Here is a 15,380-nt window from a genome sequence, read left to right as displayed (position 1 = left end):
GCGAGGCAGAGCCACGAACATGAGCAGCATCCATGACTGGCTTCCACACAGCAGATGTGTTAGCCATGATTAGGGCTTTTTTTTCAATGTAATCCTACAAACTAATGTAATAAATGAACAGTATGCTAACAGATTACGGTTTAATCCATTCTTTACAGTGTTGCCCTTGTGTTTTAGGATTTCACCTGAGGTTAAAAAAGACACCACCCTTCAAACTCTTGGAACGCTCTTACTACAGCCCAATACACTATGTTTCTACATTATTACTTGTGATAGCATGATTGCTGCAGTATTACTGACAAGGACTGAGTTCAGACTTAACCTTTAATTACAATAAAATGACGTGTAGGTAATGTAACATTAGATTTTGGAAGTTTACACTTCACTTTTTATCTCGACGACTCCCCGATTGCTTGATATAACCATCCCATACTTTTATCCATGGGCAGCCTCTCACCCTCTCTTCCTCCCTCCCTTCTTGTCTCCTTCCCTCTATATGCCTGCCTGCCTCTCTCCCTTGCATCTTTCTTTTCCTGCCAGCTCCATCTTAAAGCCAGGCTTTAATTTTGATCAGCGATGAAATGATTGCTCTCCTCTTTCAATTTTTCTTTTCTCCCCCTCTCTCCCCACAGCAGTTGCATCTCTCTCCCCACAGCAGTTGTCATAGAAACAGAGGTGTGTGTGTGTGTGTGTGTGTGTGTGTGTGTGTGTGTGTGTGTGTGTGTGTGCGTGTGTGCGTGTGCGTGCATGTGAGAGAGAGAGAGTGAGTTTGTGTGTGACTGTGAGTGTCTGTGTTCCAGTCGATCCCCTCAGTAGAGTTAGATTTATCACCCAGACTAAGCCAGGAAGGAGGTGTGTGTGTGTGTGTGTGTGTGTGTGTGTGTGTGCGCGTGTGTGATGGCCAAATGTGTGCTTGTCTGTCTACCTTTGTAGCTTCCCTCTTGCACACCTCTATCTTCCTCTGTATTTACACATATAACAGTATTTTAGGGAATGTGTTCAGTTTTGTGTTATTATCTGTGTGCGCCTAACAGTGTGTGTAATAGGTCCCCTGTCCCCTCATCAACCCCCCCATCACACACACTCACATTCTCAGCATAGCTGGCTGGCTGACTTGAGATTGAATGTGTTTGGTGGCTTAGGCCGGCCACAACTCTAATCCTCCACACTCATACAAACACAAACACACACTCACACTCATACAAAAATTCCCAGGTCTCTCCACTGGGCTGAGGGAGTTTATGTGTGAATGTGTGTGTGTGTGTGTGTGTGTGTGTGTGTGTGTGTGTGTGTGTGTGTGTGTGTGTTGAGGAGGGGATTGCACAGAGACACCAAAGAGGGAATGAGCGAAACTAACCCAATTTCCTGCTCCATTTCCTTTTCACGCAGCAGGCGCGTCTGATTCTACGGCAGCCCGGATTGAACACCAGCCACTCCACAGCCCAGGGTCACGCCTTTTACCTCAGAGTCACACCCAGGAGAGGGAGGGAGCAGAGTAAATAAATCATGTGCCCCAGATCAAAATTACACATGAAATTGCTATTTTGAGTGAAACTGAAGTTCACCAGAAGTTCCAAGTCAACTCATATTAGAATGCTGTTGGTTGATAAGTGCTCATTTCAAATATTTAGAGGTACGATATGTATTCATTCTTATGACCCACCTTCCTGAAAATCATAACTTTATTGATAATATGACTAGACGGGAATGCCTGGTTTCAAACAATCCAGCCAAAAATAAATAAATAAATCAATGTCCTTCATCAAATTATGAAAATCCTCTTCTCATTGCCCACAATGGCCTATTACAAGAAATATTGAAGTGATTGCCAGGAGGGTTGGAATTTTATAGGATTCTCCAGAATCTGAATCCAATAATCAATCCTCTCTTCACTTTCTTCGTTCAGGTTTCAACATTTACAACCAAAGTTCAGAATACTGGTCTTGCGATTGTAGAGTGATGTTTAAGTGTCACAACCCATAAATGATTGTCAGGCCATCACAGACACTGGCTTGAATTAATTATGGCATTAACATAAATTTTCTACATCTGATATAATACTGGATCCATAACAGAACCATCTATCAAAAGCAAACATTTTTATTTTTATTTAATTACTGCCATGGTATAAACAGTAAATCACTGACAACTTTATACTGTCGCGCAATCGTATCATCCAACCACACAGGAACCACTCAGCAATACATCTGCATACACTTTTTGAAAAATAAGCCTCGATAGAACAAATGGTGAGACATCAATCCAGTAATACATTTTGAACACCACTGGCATCATAAATACTTACAAATTAAAAAGTATTAGATCAAGGATTTCATACTTTTTTTGTTTCTTTCCTTTGATTCCTGAACTGCCACCAGAGCAACAGCATCTCCTCAGATAATTTCTGTTTTTTTTTTTTTTTTTTATCAGCTTTGTGCAGCTCCTGCTCTGTCATGCATTACACAGAGGGACAATATTAATACCACCTTTAAAAAAAAGTGATCTTAGGTGTGTACAGAATGCTGCCTTTTCTCCTGAGGACGCACTGCATACCGTATTCAACACATGGTAGAGAGGATGACAGCATATAGCACAAGACGAAATCTTGAAATATCCACATAACATGTTGAACAAAATCCTTATAACCAGACAGAGGTTGGTGTTTGTGTATATACATGGTAATAGGTGCAAACCAGATGTCAATTTATGTACACTCATTTGTTTTTTTTTTTTTTTTTTGGAGACCTCACTCTATGCTCCATGAAACATATGTGTTTTCAGTGGAAGCTCTTATTTGACATTTCCTGTCATGCTCCATATGCCAACACCAATGCCACGGTCTAATGGTAGCAGCAGCACGTACAAGCACAGACACACACACACTCAGTCAGAAACAGTCCCTGAGTTGTCTTGACCTAATTGAAGCCCAGCAGTCTGCCCCAGGTCATTCTCTTATACCTCCCTTATTTTAATGAGATTTTTAATTAGCATGTTAATTGCCTAACATGATCAGCAGGGTGACTAGCTAGCTGGCTAGCTGCTGTTGGCATCCAGCTGGGCAATAGCACTGTGGCTTTCCACTCTGCTGAGCAAATCTGTGCCAAACTAAGCTTTGCTGGGCTAGTCTGGGGAGGAAATGGTGTTGAAGAAAACAAGTCGTTATTTTACAGTCTCATGTTGCATTAATGGTGAAGGCAGAGCTGTAGATCCAATTAATTACCAGTTTATTCAAATGTGCTTCCATGCCCTGACCCCAAGTTGATTTCTTTTTTAGAAAACGTTATCGGGATAGAATTTTTCATATAGCAATTCATGAATGCTTGTTTACGGTCCTGAAGATATTTTGCTGTATATAGAAGAATTGAAGAAGCAAACAAGCTGACATTACTGTGGTGGTGTCTCGCTTTAAAACCTGTGCATTAACACTGTACTCTATGCAAAGGGTTTTACTTTTAAACTGTTTTTGCCATGAAATGTGTCTAGGATCTTCTGAACTGGATTTGTTACATTTAAAAAATATTGTCATTAGTTGCCACTGAAGTCAAGGTTATTATGGTTATAATGTAAAACACTAAAAAAGTTTTCAGCTTCAACTTTGGTCCAGTTTTAATAGACAGCTACGCCCGAAAGTCACTACACGCACAGAGGTGTTATCAGCTGCTCCAACTATAAACTTCAACTTTTAAAAAAGAAAAAAAAAAACTGTAGGTAAAATTCACAAGCCTCTACTTCACAAAATGTTCTCAAAGTCCTCATGTTTGAAATCTGAGGAGCATGCCACATGACGACAATGGACCAACCACTAAAGAACAGTCTCTTCCTATCTGATATAGACAATTTCTGCATATGTTTCCAGGTACACAAAATTCCACTGTCACTCTCATTTTTTACTAAATTATATTAGAATCATGAGCTACCAGGTGATCCAGGCAGTTAAAGTTACACAGTAGATTTACATCCACATCATGCATCATCATTGTGGGCGATTTCTGATTGTCATTATCCCTCTTATCCATGTTTTCACAGTCATTGAAAATACATTCAGGTCAACCAACAACCACGCCACATTCAGAGTCACTTAAATCACCTTTCTTCCCCGTCCTGATGCTCAGTTTGAACTTCAGCAGGTTGTCTTGACCGTGTCTACATGCTTAAATGTATTGAGTTGCTGCCATGTGATTGGCTGATTAGATATTTGCATTAACCAGCAGTTGAACAGGTGTGCCTAATAAAGTGGCCGGGCAGATGAAAGGAGGAAGATGGAGGCACGATGCACAGAGAGTCTCTCTTCCTCTGCCGTGTCATTCTGTTAACTTCAGTCCAGCAAGAACTGAAGGCTGCGTGGTTATGAGGCTTACCTTTATAATTTACCACTGTCGGCGTCTGCTGCTTTATTGAGCCTGGCCTTCACTGACAGACTCAGACACAGAGGAGGCTTTGATTCAGCCTGGGAATGTTCCCGCTTGTGTCGACCCTGTGAATCATTCTCTCTCTCTCTCATATCTTCCTTTGTTGTTCTGTCCTACACTCTCTCTCTCTCTCTCTCTCTCTCTCTCTCTCTCTCTCTCTCCCTCTCCCTCTCCCCTCTCCTTCATACCTCTTCCATATCATTTCTCTCCCCGGCCTCTCCCTCTCATTCTTATCCCTTCATCCTAATTCTTTTCTCTACCTCTCCTCTCATCTTTCTCCCCATACTTTTTTTAATCACCTCAATCTTCTCCTCCTTTCATCTCTTTCTCCCTCTCTCCTCTCCAGTCAGATCTACTGTATAGAGAACGCCCATGGCCAGCTGGTGCGTGACCTGGACTTCAACCCCAACCGCCAGTACTACCTGGCCAGCTGCGGAGACGACTGCAAGGTCAAGTTCTGGGACATCCGCAACGTCCAGGAGCCTGTCAAGACCCTGGAGGATCACTCGCACTGGTTGGTGAATTGTAATGGGGAGTGGGGGGTACTGTCCTTGAACCAGAGGACCTGAACCAAGTTCCCATGTCAGCAAGTGTCTGTCCTGCTGAAGCGTGACTCTGAAGCAGAACCTGCTCTCATCCAGTTTCAATTTGATCAGTAGGTGTATTTGAATGCAGATGTCAATGAGTTCTCTGAGAGCCAATAATATCTGCTGGTGTTCAATATTTCATAGATATTAGTTACACTGAAACAATATTTTGAGAATTGCTTGATTCCTTAATTTTATAGTATTATTCTTCTCCTGTTAAAGCAGGATGTTAAAGTTAGGCATCCAGATTTGGAAATACACCAAATGTCTGTCTAGGTCTGGATTTTAGACGCTTAGAGAATTTTTTATGCTCCGTAGAGTTCAACAACCTGACCTAGCTTTGGGCTTGAGTCGGGCTCGATTATCGCGTCGGATTACTTTTAAAATGTAACGGAAATTCAGTCTCTCTCTTTGACTCTCTGACCCTGTGACAACATGGCCCCTGCGTTGCAAGTAAATGTGCAATGCTCACTGACAAGCAGAAGAAGAGTCAACCTAGCCAATGTGTTGCATTAGCTTGGTTTGAGCCAGCAGTCAGTTATATATGAAATAAAGCAAAAACTGGCAAAAAGGGGAACTTCTAAAAATAATTCATGGAGGGCCATTGAATTGTGGAGCCATTATGACCTTGTTGTGAGAACAGATAAAAATGTCCAGACCTCCTCCACATCTCCTGCTCCTAAGGAGCATCTTGATTGTGCCTGTACACTAAATCTATGGCTTATCTGCTCCAGCGTGCTCCAGCTTACTGCTCCATCTGCATCCTGTGTTCTTTTAGGCAACAGTATTCTTCAAACTTTGTGTTAACAGTTTGGGGAAGGTCCAATCTCATGAATGCTCTTGTGGCTAAATGGGAGAAACTTCCTGCGGGCACGTTCCAAAATCTTGTTGAGATTCTTTCCAGCAGATTGGAGGCTACTTTTGCCCATGTGGTGCATCTATTACATTTTAAAAAAGAAAAATGTATGACACAATCTCTTATTAGAAACAATATCCTCAGTAATTAATAATGCACAGCACTCACTGTAAAAAATTCCTTGTAACTACCAAAGGAATGATCTATATAAAAACAGTTCACAGTGTGTTGTCTGGAATAGCCACAGTAATGGAGGTACTGATTCTGGAAAAGGAATTTACTTGTTAAATCATGATTTTAAAATGCTGTGAACACCACTAATGAAAATCCAGACAATCTATCTTAATGACCAGATACCACCAGCGGTAAGTGAGAGTATTTGCTATACAGTTGAAGTGATGGGCATTTACATAGTTATATAAATCTTTTTTCAAATATTTTTTTGAAGAGACACCCACTGAGTTTGTCATAATGACCAATAGTGTTTCAAACACCAAAGTTTTCTCCCAGCTCACTTTTAATGTTGGGAAAATCAAGTGTGAACTTTTATTGGTGGAATTATTAGATGGTGAAATATTTTATCTTCAACTTTCTTCATTGTAAATAGTAAAAATTGATAAGAAAATTACTAAAACATTTATCATTTCAATAAATTAGACTAATTGAATGTGAAAAAAAATGTATTTGCATAATGGACAAACTGCCTCTTACTTAGCACTGGAGGATAATAAAGGCACATTCAGGAAAACACACTAACACTAATGATAAACATGATGACTCTGTCGACTTCACTGTTGATTGGTTTCTAGTCTTATTAATGGCTTTATCTTCTAACTAATGAAATGCTCCAACTACTGCTGGTGCAATAAAAAGTATTAATACACTAATTACTAATTAAATAGGCAGCTCCTTGTTTCATCAGTAAGGACTGAATCACTGTTGGTCGAATAAAACCCAGTCCTGCTGTGGACTGTCTGCCGTGAAGCTTCAGGCAGTGCTAAGACCTGAACCTGGTGTACTGCAGAAGTGTGTATGCATGGAAGACACACTCTCTCCTGTGTGAGCTGAATAGATGATCAGTGTGTCTGCGAGCCAAACTGGGCTACTGCTGCAGCACACCAATCCTCATCTGATAAAGGCAGACACACACACACACACACACACACACACACACACACACACACACACACAAAGGAACATATACAAGCACATGCACACATGCACTCACACACACTAGAGCGGGGCATTATCTCCAAAAGAAAGATAGACTTGGCAAACATATCCATAACTGTAGATAGCTGCAGATAATAGGTGTGTGTGTGTGCGTGTGTGTGCGTGTGCGTGCGTGTGCGTGCACGTGCATGTGCGTGTGTGTGTGTGTATGTGGGTGCGCGTTTGTGCATGCATGCATGCGTTTGTGTGTGTGTGTCACCATCTAATCTGTGTTTTTTCAAGCACTCTCTTTTTATCTCTATGTGTGGCTATGTGCATTTGTGTGCATTCAAGCATTTTTATAATGCATATGCATTATAAAAATGTCTGTGTGTATTTGTACATTTATCTTTAGTGTGATGCATATCCCTAAGTGTGTGTGTGTGTGTGTGTGTGTTGTGCGTGCTCATTTTTCGGAGCACAGCCAGGATATGGCCTCAGGGCTGCTGGGGGTATTAGGGACTATTTTTTAGCAGGGAAGCGGATTAGAGGAGCGCAGGGAACGGCGTGGCCAAGGCTGATTTTCTGTCAACAGCCTTGGTTATCCCTCAATCCCTCCCTGTGAGAGAACTGGGACCGCACTCTGAGCTGTGCCTGGGGCTCACAGAGAGAGAGAGAGAGTGACATAGACAAACACAAAGAGAGAGAGAGAGAGAAAGAGGATGAAAAAGAGCAAGAGAGAGAGGGAGTGTTAACAATCTGAGAAATAGAAAGAGGCGAGAAAAGAAGGAAGGAAAGGTGACAAACAGCTGGATGGAAAAATAAGTGAAACTGAGCAACAAATAAAACCTGGATCAGGGAGTTTATGATAATGATCATCAACACATGCGAACTAAGCCCAAATATAGACTGCAAGGTACCAAATCCCCATTATTGGAATCTGAATACACACCACAATAGGCGAATCCCACTGTGAGAATGCTACATTTTCTGCACGATTTGTGTGGGCATGAGTGTTGAAAGAGACATGGTTTCTCTGTGTGTGTGTGTGTGTGTGTGTCTGACAGCATGTGAGGTCTGCCCGTATGAACACAGTCAACATATACTGTGTGTATTTCACTTTATACACACACTATAGTAACATCACTACATTCAGCAGCATCTTTTTGAACAATGGAAGAAATCTACAACATGGCAGCGGACTCCACGACTGAAAACACATCGCACTTTCCCACACTGCTGTTTTGTTAAATTCTGAATGCATGTCTGGTAATGTGTGTTTTCATCCCAGGGTGTGGAGCGTCCGCTACAACCACAGCCACGACCAGCTGGTGTTGACAGCCAGCAGTGACAGTCGCCTCATTCTCTCCAATATGGTATCCATCTCCTCAGAGCCATTCGGACACTTAGTGGACGACGAGGAGCTCAGCGACGGGGAAGACAACCACCAGGACGACAAGTAAGAGCAACTGGACATAGTTAGAAAAGGAAACGCTTTACAGCAATCTAAAAATCAGTAGTAATTGTTTTGTGTCTGTTACTGGCTGCCTGACTGAATTACACCATTGGCCAGCTGAATGCTGCATGACGGCCCGCCTGTGTTGGAGTTTCCTCATTGGTCATTACTCTTTCAAAATGATTTAGAATGAACACAGTGTTGCAAGCGTAGCACCTTTCATGTAGATTTTTAGACTTTTACCCTTTTTAGAGACTTTTTTTCTAAAAAGCACCTAAATCTAAAAGCTTTTAGGACAAACCTTCATGACTGTCTGAAATATTTTCCATCAAGCATAGAGAGACACACCTCTGCTGACCGCACAGCAGCTGACGTGAATGAGCTTCTAACTTTCTCTCTGAGTGATCAGTTTAGTAAATAGGAAGTAAATATGACTAAAATCACAGCACAGGTTTTATCTTCTGTTTGTAACTCAGGTGTGTGGTGATTTTTGTCAGACAACGTTGTGGCTATAGAATCAGGATTTTAGCAGTGCAGCAGCTTGTAAATGTGACTACTGTTTAACATGTCAGCGTAGGGGCGACCCGGTGGTCGAGTGGTTCGGGCGCACACCATTTGGGCGCAAAGACGCTCTTAGCAGGCGGGCACCGGTTCGACTCCCGATCGGTCCGACTCTTTCCTGCATGTCATTCCCCTCTCTACCCCCTTTCCTGTCAGTCTCCACTGAACTATAATAAAGACATAAAAGCCCAAAAAATAATAACTTTAACATGTCAGCGTAATGAGCCATGTTTCAGTCTCTATTTTGTACTTTTTCTGTTTGACAACAGAAGCAGAAAAACATGTAAATGGGAATTCAGCTGTATTAAAATTGGAGAGAAGGAAACAGATAAAAGTCTGAAACTAGCTGACACTAGGCTGAATGTAAATAGACTAGACCATGCAGCCATATACTTTTTTTTGACCTAGTCTCATTTCCCATATTTCACATATAGCATGATTGAAAATAGTAAGACTGTGGCTTCAAAAGAAAACAACATTTTTTGACAGCTTGGAGTTTTTTTCTATCTCTAATGTAGCTCTTCTATCAGTTATGGCCAGAGCTTGGAATAATAAATAGGGAAGCTATGGTTTTTATATATTTATAAACTTTTCTTTAGAGTAAGGAACGGGTGAATTCACCCCAATCAGAGGTTTGCTGTCAGTATCACAAGTTTCACCCTCGTCACTAATTCCTCACCGACATTACTGTGTTAGGAGTTCAAATAATACTCTTTAAGTTATGCATCTCACTTTTCACTTGTTTGGAATGAATGAATGAGCGGGGTACTTGGCCTTAGTGCCACCTAGTTACTAATGATTTTTAGGATGTCACATGAACAAATTAAGCACATAAAGGTGATCACTTCAATTCCATACCAAAACATCAGCATGAAGACATATCTTTACAAATGCAGGTCTGTGAGTGCCAGCGTGCATGTTTGCAGGTATCTCTGGCAGGAAAATATTTTGCAGCCCCTCCTGAAACTTAAGTCAGCAGTACTAAAATGTCCTGTTAGCTGCATTAGATGCTGTGATATTGTTGAAACCCAACAATAATTAAAGCGTAGGATGGGAGAAACAACATGCTGATTAGTTAGCTGTTTTTTTCAGTAATGCTGCTATAAATAAAAAGTTCATTCTTCAAGTTGGTGACAGGGGAAAGGTTGTAGTGACATCAAAATAAAAAGATTTTCCAAAAAAAGCATGATGACATTCTGTCCTTTAGAATTTGAGATATCTAGCTATATATAATTTAATCATTATATATATATATATATATATATATATATATATATATATATATATATATATATGTGTGTGTGTGTGTAAATATGTATGTAAATATGTAAATCATGTTTTAAAGGCTTTATTTGTTTTATGCCAAAACATACCGAAAAATGACCATCACAATTTTCCAGAACCCAGTGGGATGTCTTTTATTTGATATTCACTCTGCCATCATATAAATAGAGAAAATGAGCAAGTTCTCACATTTGAAAAGCTACAACCAGCAAATGTTTGATGATTCTCAGCCATCCAGCTTGTCACAGTATGTCTAGAAGTGCTGCAACTGTCAGTGGCAGGTGTCAGGTTTTTGAAGATATTTCACCTGTCTAACATAGTACTGATAATAATAGTGATAATATTAATAATGGTTACATGTGAAAGTAAATGTCCTAACAGTGGCTGTGGACAGAAGCAAAAATCTGTGAGAATAGTTAGAGGTTCTGTAAGACTGTAAAGACAGAGAACTAATGTCGACTGTGAGGTTTTAAAAGTTCACAGTGTCTCACTTCAGTGTTATCACAATGAACCTTAAGTTTAGTTTTTGGTGTTCTGCTTCAGGAGAGTTGTCCATATTCACAAATGCTGACTACGCCAAAAGAAAAAACACTCTGCTGTCAGTTTATTAGAAACCGTATGATCATTTTAGAAGGATGTAGTCTGTGGTGTCTTTAAATTGAACAGTATAACCTTCCTGAAGATTGGATTTATTGCAGGACTGTTGTATTAGACTGTATTAGTTAGCTAGATGTAACTGATTATTATGTTACTGTATTGGGTCAGTGATATTTTTTCTTCAATTTTGATTTCAATTCAGATGTTGAATCACTGTGTTAAGGTGCAGTTTTTATTTAATTATACTGCTTATTTATGGAGTGCTACAAAGAGTCCAATGAAACAAACGGTGAGATAATAGTGTTTAGAAAAACCTGCTGCATATTTTGAACTGTTCATTTTAATATTAGTCCTCCTCGGATTAAAGCTGACTGCCTGAACCTTCACATTCACATGCTTTGACATCCAGAATGATAGAAGTGGAGAGGTAAAACATTTAAAATAAGTTGCTGTCAAAATAGTGAGAGGAGTTTCTCTCTATAGCATTTAGAGTTGATTTTAAAATGGCAGGGATATCAGCTGTAGTGGTTACCATTCAGTGCTTTCCAAAACTGCCACTGTCCTCCATCCACTGGGGTCCCATTCCCCCTCTCATCCATAACTACCAGCTCCTACACTCAACAACCGACTCTCATCCACAATTATCGACACTTCTTCCTAATCACCAGCACTCAGCTTCAGTTTTAACCCTTCCACTAAAGTTATTGACCCCTCTTGTATCTACAGTATGTGTCCACTCCACAGTACCTGAACACTATGTACAGAAGTCCTACACTGCTTAGACTTGCTTTTTAAAATTCAACATTTCAGTTAAATTTGAGGCTGATGCTTATTTTTGAGGAGCACAAGCGAAGCATGCTTAGATTTGTGTTCTTTTTACAAGGTTTGTGTGTTTTTCCTGTTCGGCCTATTTTTCTGTTTAACCTTGTAGTGTCGATGTACAGCTTTGTGAGAAATCAATAGAAAACCCAACATAAAGTGTTTGAGTAAGGTGTAATTCAAACACAGGCCTCTGTAACAGCTTCATCTCTCCTTGGCATAGATTCTATAAATTAAGGGCAACTGTATTCAAGGGATGAAAAGTCAAAACATGTTTCCTTGTTTGGTGTTGTGATCATTTATCCCAGCAAGCTGTGTCTTAAAAATACAATTATTTTTAGATTCAACTCATTTTACACATTTTAGCCTTATCTTTGACAAAGAAAACCATAACCAATTTAGTCTAGTTTCAGCCAATGAAAATACTTGACATTTTAGTCTGTTCTTAGTCATCAGAAGATTAATTGACAAAAACATTAAAATTTTTGTCCAGTTTAAGCTGAGAGCAACAATGATAATTTTAGTCAAACTTCAGCAAAGTGCTTAAAATAAGATTCCTGATTTTAGGCTAAAAGAAAATGAAAACAAGGCTAGTTCAAAGCCTAGCATGTGGCTGGACCATGTATGATCAATGTGTGAAACTGAGGACGTAGTTGAAAACTGTTGTGGAACCACTGTTACCAACTGACACCATTGTGTCCTGTTTGTATCCTGCCTAGTGTCAGCTGGTTTCAGCCCCTCTGTCTGTTTGCTTCTCTCATACTCTCTGTGCTCACATATACAGTCTTTTAATACAGCCGCTGTTGCAGTCCAGCCAAAAATTAGCTACAAATGAAGATTGTATTATTCAGAATGCAGCTCTGCAGAGAGTTAGTTTGGTTTGATGTTATTTCTGATGATATTTTTGAGTTTTCCTATTGCTACATAGTCAACATTAACATTAACAGCTGTTTACTCACCTGTCTTTCCAAGAGCTTCAGCCATTGTTGCATTTACAAGAGGTTATAATACGTGCTCTGAGCAGAGCTACTTCTTCAGGGTAGGCTGGACGCCGCAGTGACTAAGTATCAGAATGTGAGCCGTCTGGACAAGATATCACCACCGTCACTGTTTGATAGACTCCCAAGTCTGGAAAGATGCAACAGCGTTTGCAAATCCAGTGCACTCAAACTCTGCAGTATGAGTCAGTCACTGATCTTAACTTTCTGTTTGATAACACAAAACATCCAGAAAAAAACTCACTGTCAAAAATACCCCATACAACAATATTGTTGGCACTTTGTTAACACGTTACTTCCTATAATTCTTATGAAACAAAGAAAGAAGTCCCTGGTAAATTAAAATATACAACATTAATACCAGCCAAGCGCTTTGTTAGGAACACCTGTACACCTGTTTATTCATGAAATTTCCAATCAGCCAATCACATGGCAGCATTGTGAAGCATAAAATCTTGCAGATATAGGTCAGGAGCTTAAGTCACTGATCACATCAAGCATTAGAATGGAGGAAAAAATGTGATTTCAGTGACTTTGGCCATGACATGAATAGTTGGTGTCAGAATGGCCAGACTGTTGAACTGACAGAAAAGCTACAGTAACTTAGATAACCATGCAAAACTGTCCAATGACATAATCCCTAAAAATCTTGCAGTCTTCCAGGATCCTTCCCTTCTTCACATATACACTCTAGTTCTTTCCTTCCTCAGTGAATCTATATGAGCAGAGCACATGGAGTGTTTTTATCTTAGGCTGCGGCCCAGAGGGAGCAGCTACTATCTGAGTCAAAGAGTTAATGTGTAAAATAAATCCAAATACTTCACTGTTGCCCTCAGTGCTACTTATAGCAATGGGTTTGGGAGAAATTCGGAAAGGCAATAATACTTGATCATAAATCTAAAATTGTATTCATTGTCACATTGTTGTGGCAGTGGTACAACTGTCTCAACACTGGGGAGGCTGCTGTTCATGTTCTAATAATAAACAAAGAGAATAAACAAAGTTAATATTCTCCAGTCCTCAGCAGGCAGTGGTGTGTTAGGGCTGTCCACAACACAAGCGAGACAAACTGATACAAAGAGAGGCTTTGTGTGTATGTGTGAGTGTGTGTGTGTGTTCTGAGTAGTGCTCATCAGTCCCCAAAATATCTAAATATATCTGTACATTTAAACGGACTCTTAAAGGTACCCTGTGCAGTTTTTGACCACGAATAGCACTAGAAATTAACATTTTTACAGCAGGTATTTTTTAATTATTACTTTTGCTTTTACTTGTATACATACCCACACAGATGACACAATACACATCACTCTTTCCAGTTCACGCTATTCCACTGATTAACAGTTGGTGGTGGTAATGCACAGACAAACGCAGCCACGCATCCTCAAAGGCAGTGAAGAAGACGACTGCTGGATTTGTCATTGTTCTCTCTCCAAATATGTTACGAGGAATGAAATACATTCAACACATTTGTTAGACCTCAAGGATACTGACATTGCATTTTGATGAAGAACAGTGGGTGTAAACATTACTTTGTTTGCTAACAAGAAAATTCCACATGGCACCTTATAAAGTATTTTCTTTTCATACGTAGCCTGATAGCACATCATACAAGCTCGCTCTGTGACCTCCCTCTGGTGCTTCTGGTGACTGGTAATCTGTTGATACCTGTTTCAGTGGAGACCACCCAATGCTCTTTATTAGACAAATATTTAAGCTTATATTTTATGTCATCCTCTGATGACACACTTAACTTTATAGCGAAAACAACACAACACAGGCAACTGTGTCATTGAATTTGTATTTGTGTATTAAACATTAGCCAATTCAGAATTTCCAGGTCCTTGTGGACCTTGACATACAGAGACCTGCATGATTTGCAGAAAGATGTACCAAACATCAAGTTCAGTTTAGTCTAGAAACAAGTCTGCAAGATGTGATGCATTCTTCTTCCGTGTTCCATCTAACCTCATTGTGTTGTGTTTGTGTGTACATGTGATCCAGGGGTAAGGAGCCCCTAAAGGACAGTGTGGTGTCCACCTATGAGGAGCATGAGGACAGTGTGTATGCAGCAGAGTGGTCATCAGCTGACCCCTGGCTCTTTGCCTCACTCAGCTACGACGGTCGCCTCGTCATCAACAGGGTCCCCCGGGCCCTCAAATATCGCATCCTGCTCTGAGAGGGAAAGGAGGGACAGGTATATGAATGTGTTTGTGTGTGTTTGCACAGCAAGAGCGTAAAAGAAGAGAGGACAACACATCTGTGCACACAGACATTCCATATAGATTGGCAGGATATGCTGTCAACAGCTCTGCACACTGCACACGGAGACAGCAATGGCAAAGAGTGTGTGAGATGTAAATGTACTGTAAAACATTTGTTCCATTGACCTCTGTAAACAAAAATATGTTCTGAACATCCCAACTAAAGTAAAAGAAAAGACTCCTAGGTAAAAAGTTGATATGCTGTGTTTCTTTAATGTCAGATTTAACCTCATCCAGAACATGAAAATGTATATTTCTTCATCTCAGCCTTATTCCATGTTACTGTTACTATATTAGCATCATGATTATATGCCTTCATGTGTTGTTTACTGACAAGATTTTCCTAATCTTATTTGTTATAGGGTGCTCAACTATCAGTGCCAGTTTCAACATATGT

At 40.1% G+C, this 15,380-nt stretch overlaps 1 protein-coding gene across 1 annotated transcript in view; it reads left to right on the top strand.

Annotated features, from left to right (window-relative positions):
• The window catches only part of eipr1 (EARP complex and GARP complex interacting protein 1), a 62,797-nt gene extending 47,617 nt beyond the window's left edge, over positions 1 to 15,180 (top strand). The window contains exons 7-9 of the mRNA XM_071471101.1: positions 4,756 to 4,923; positions 8,296 to 8,463; positions 14,724 to 15,180. Of these exons, the coding sequence (XP_071327202.1) occupies positions 4,756 to 4,923; positions 8,296 to 8,463; positions 14,724 to 14,898 (511 nt within the window). The 3' untranslated portion in view covers positions 14,899 to 15,180. The remainder of the gene's footprint in view (positions 1 to 4,755; positions 4,924 to 8,295; positions 8,464 to 14,723) is intronic.
• The last annotated feature ends 200 nt before the right edge of the window (positions 15,181 to 15,380 follow it).

The sequence above is a fragment of the Trachinotus anak genome, unplaced genomic scaffold (genome assembly GCF_046630095.1).
Source record: "Trachinotus anak isolate AG129_WGS33_773 ecotype Australia unplaced genomic scaffold, CSIRO_AGI_Tana_v1 ptg000033l, whole genome shotgun sequence".
In the NCBI taxonomy this organism is placed as follows: domain Eukaryota; kingdom Metazoa; phylum Chordata; class Actinopteri; order Carangiformes; family Carangidae; genus Trachinotus; species Trachinotus anak.
This window is presented reverse-complemented; position numbering and strand designations above follow the sequence as displayed.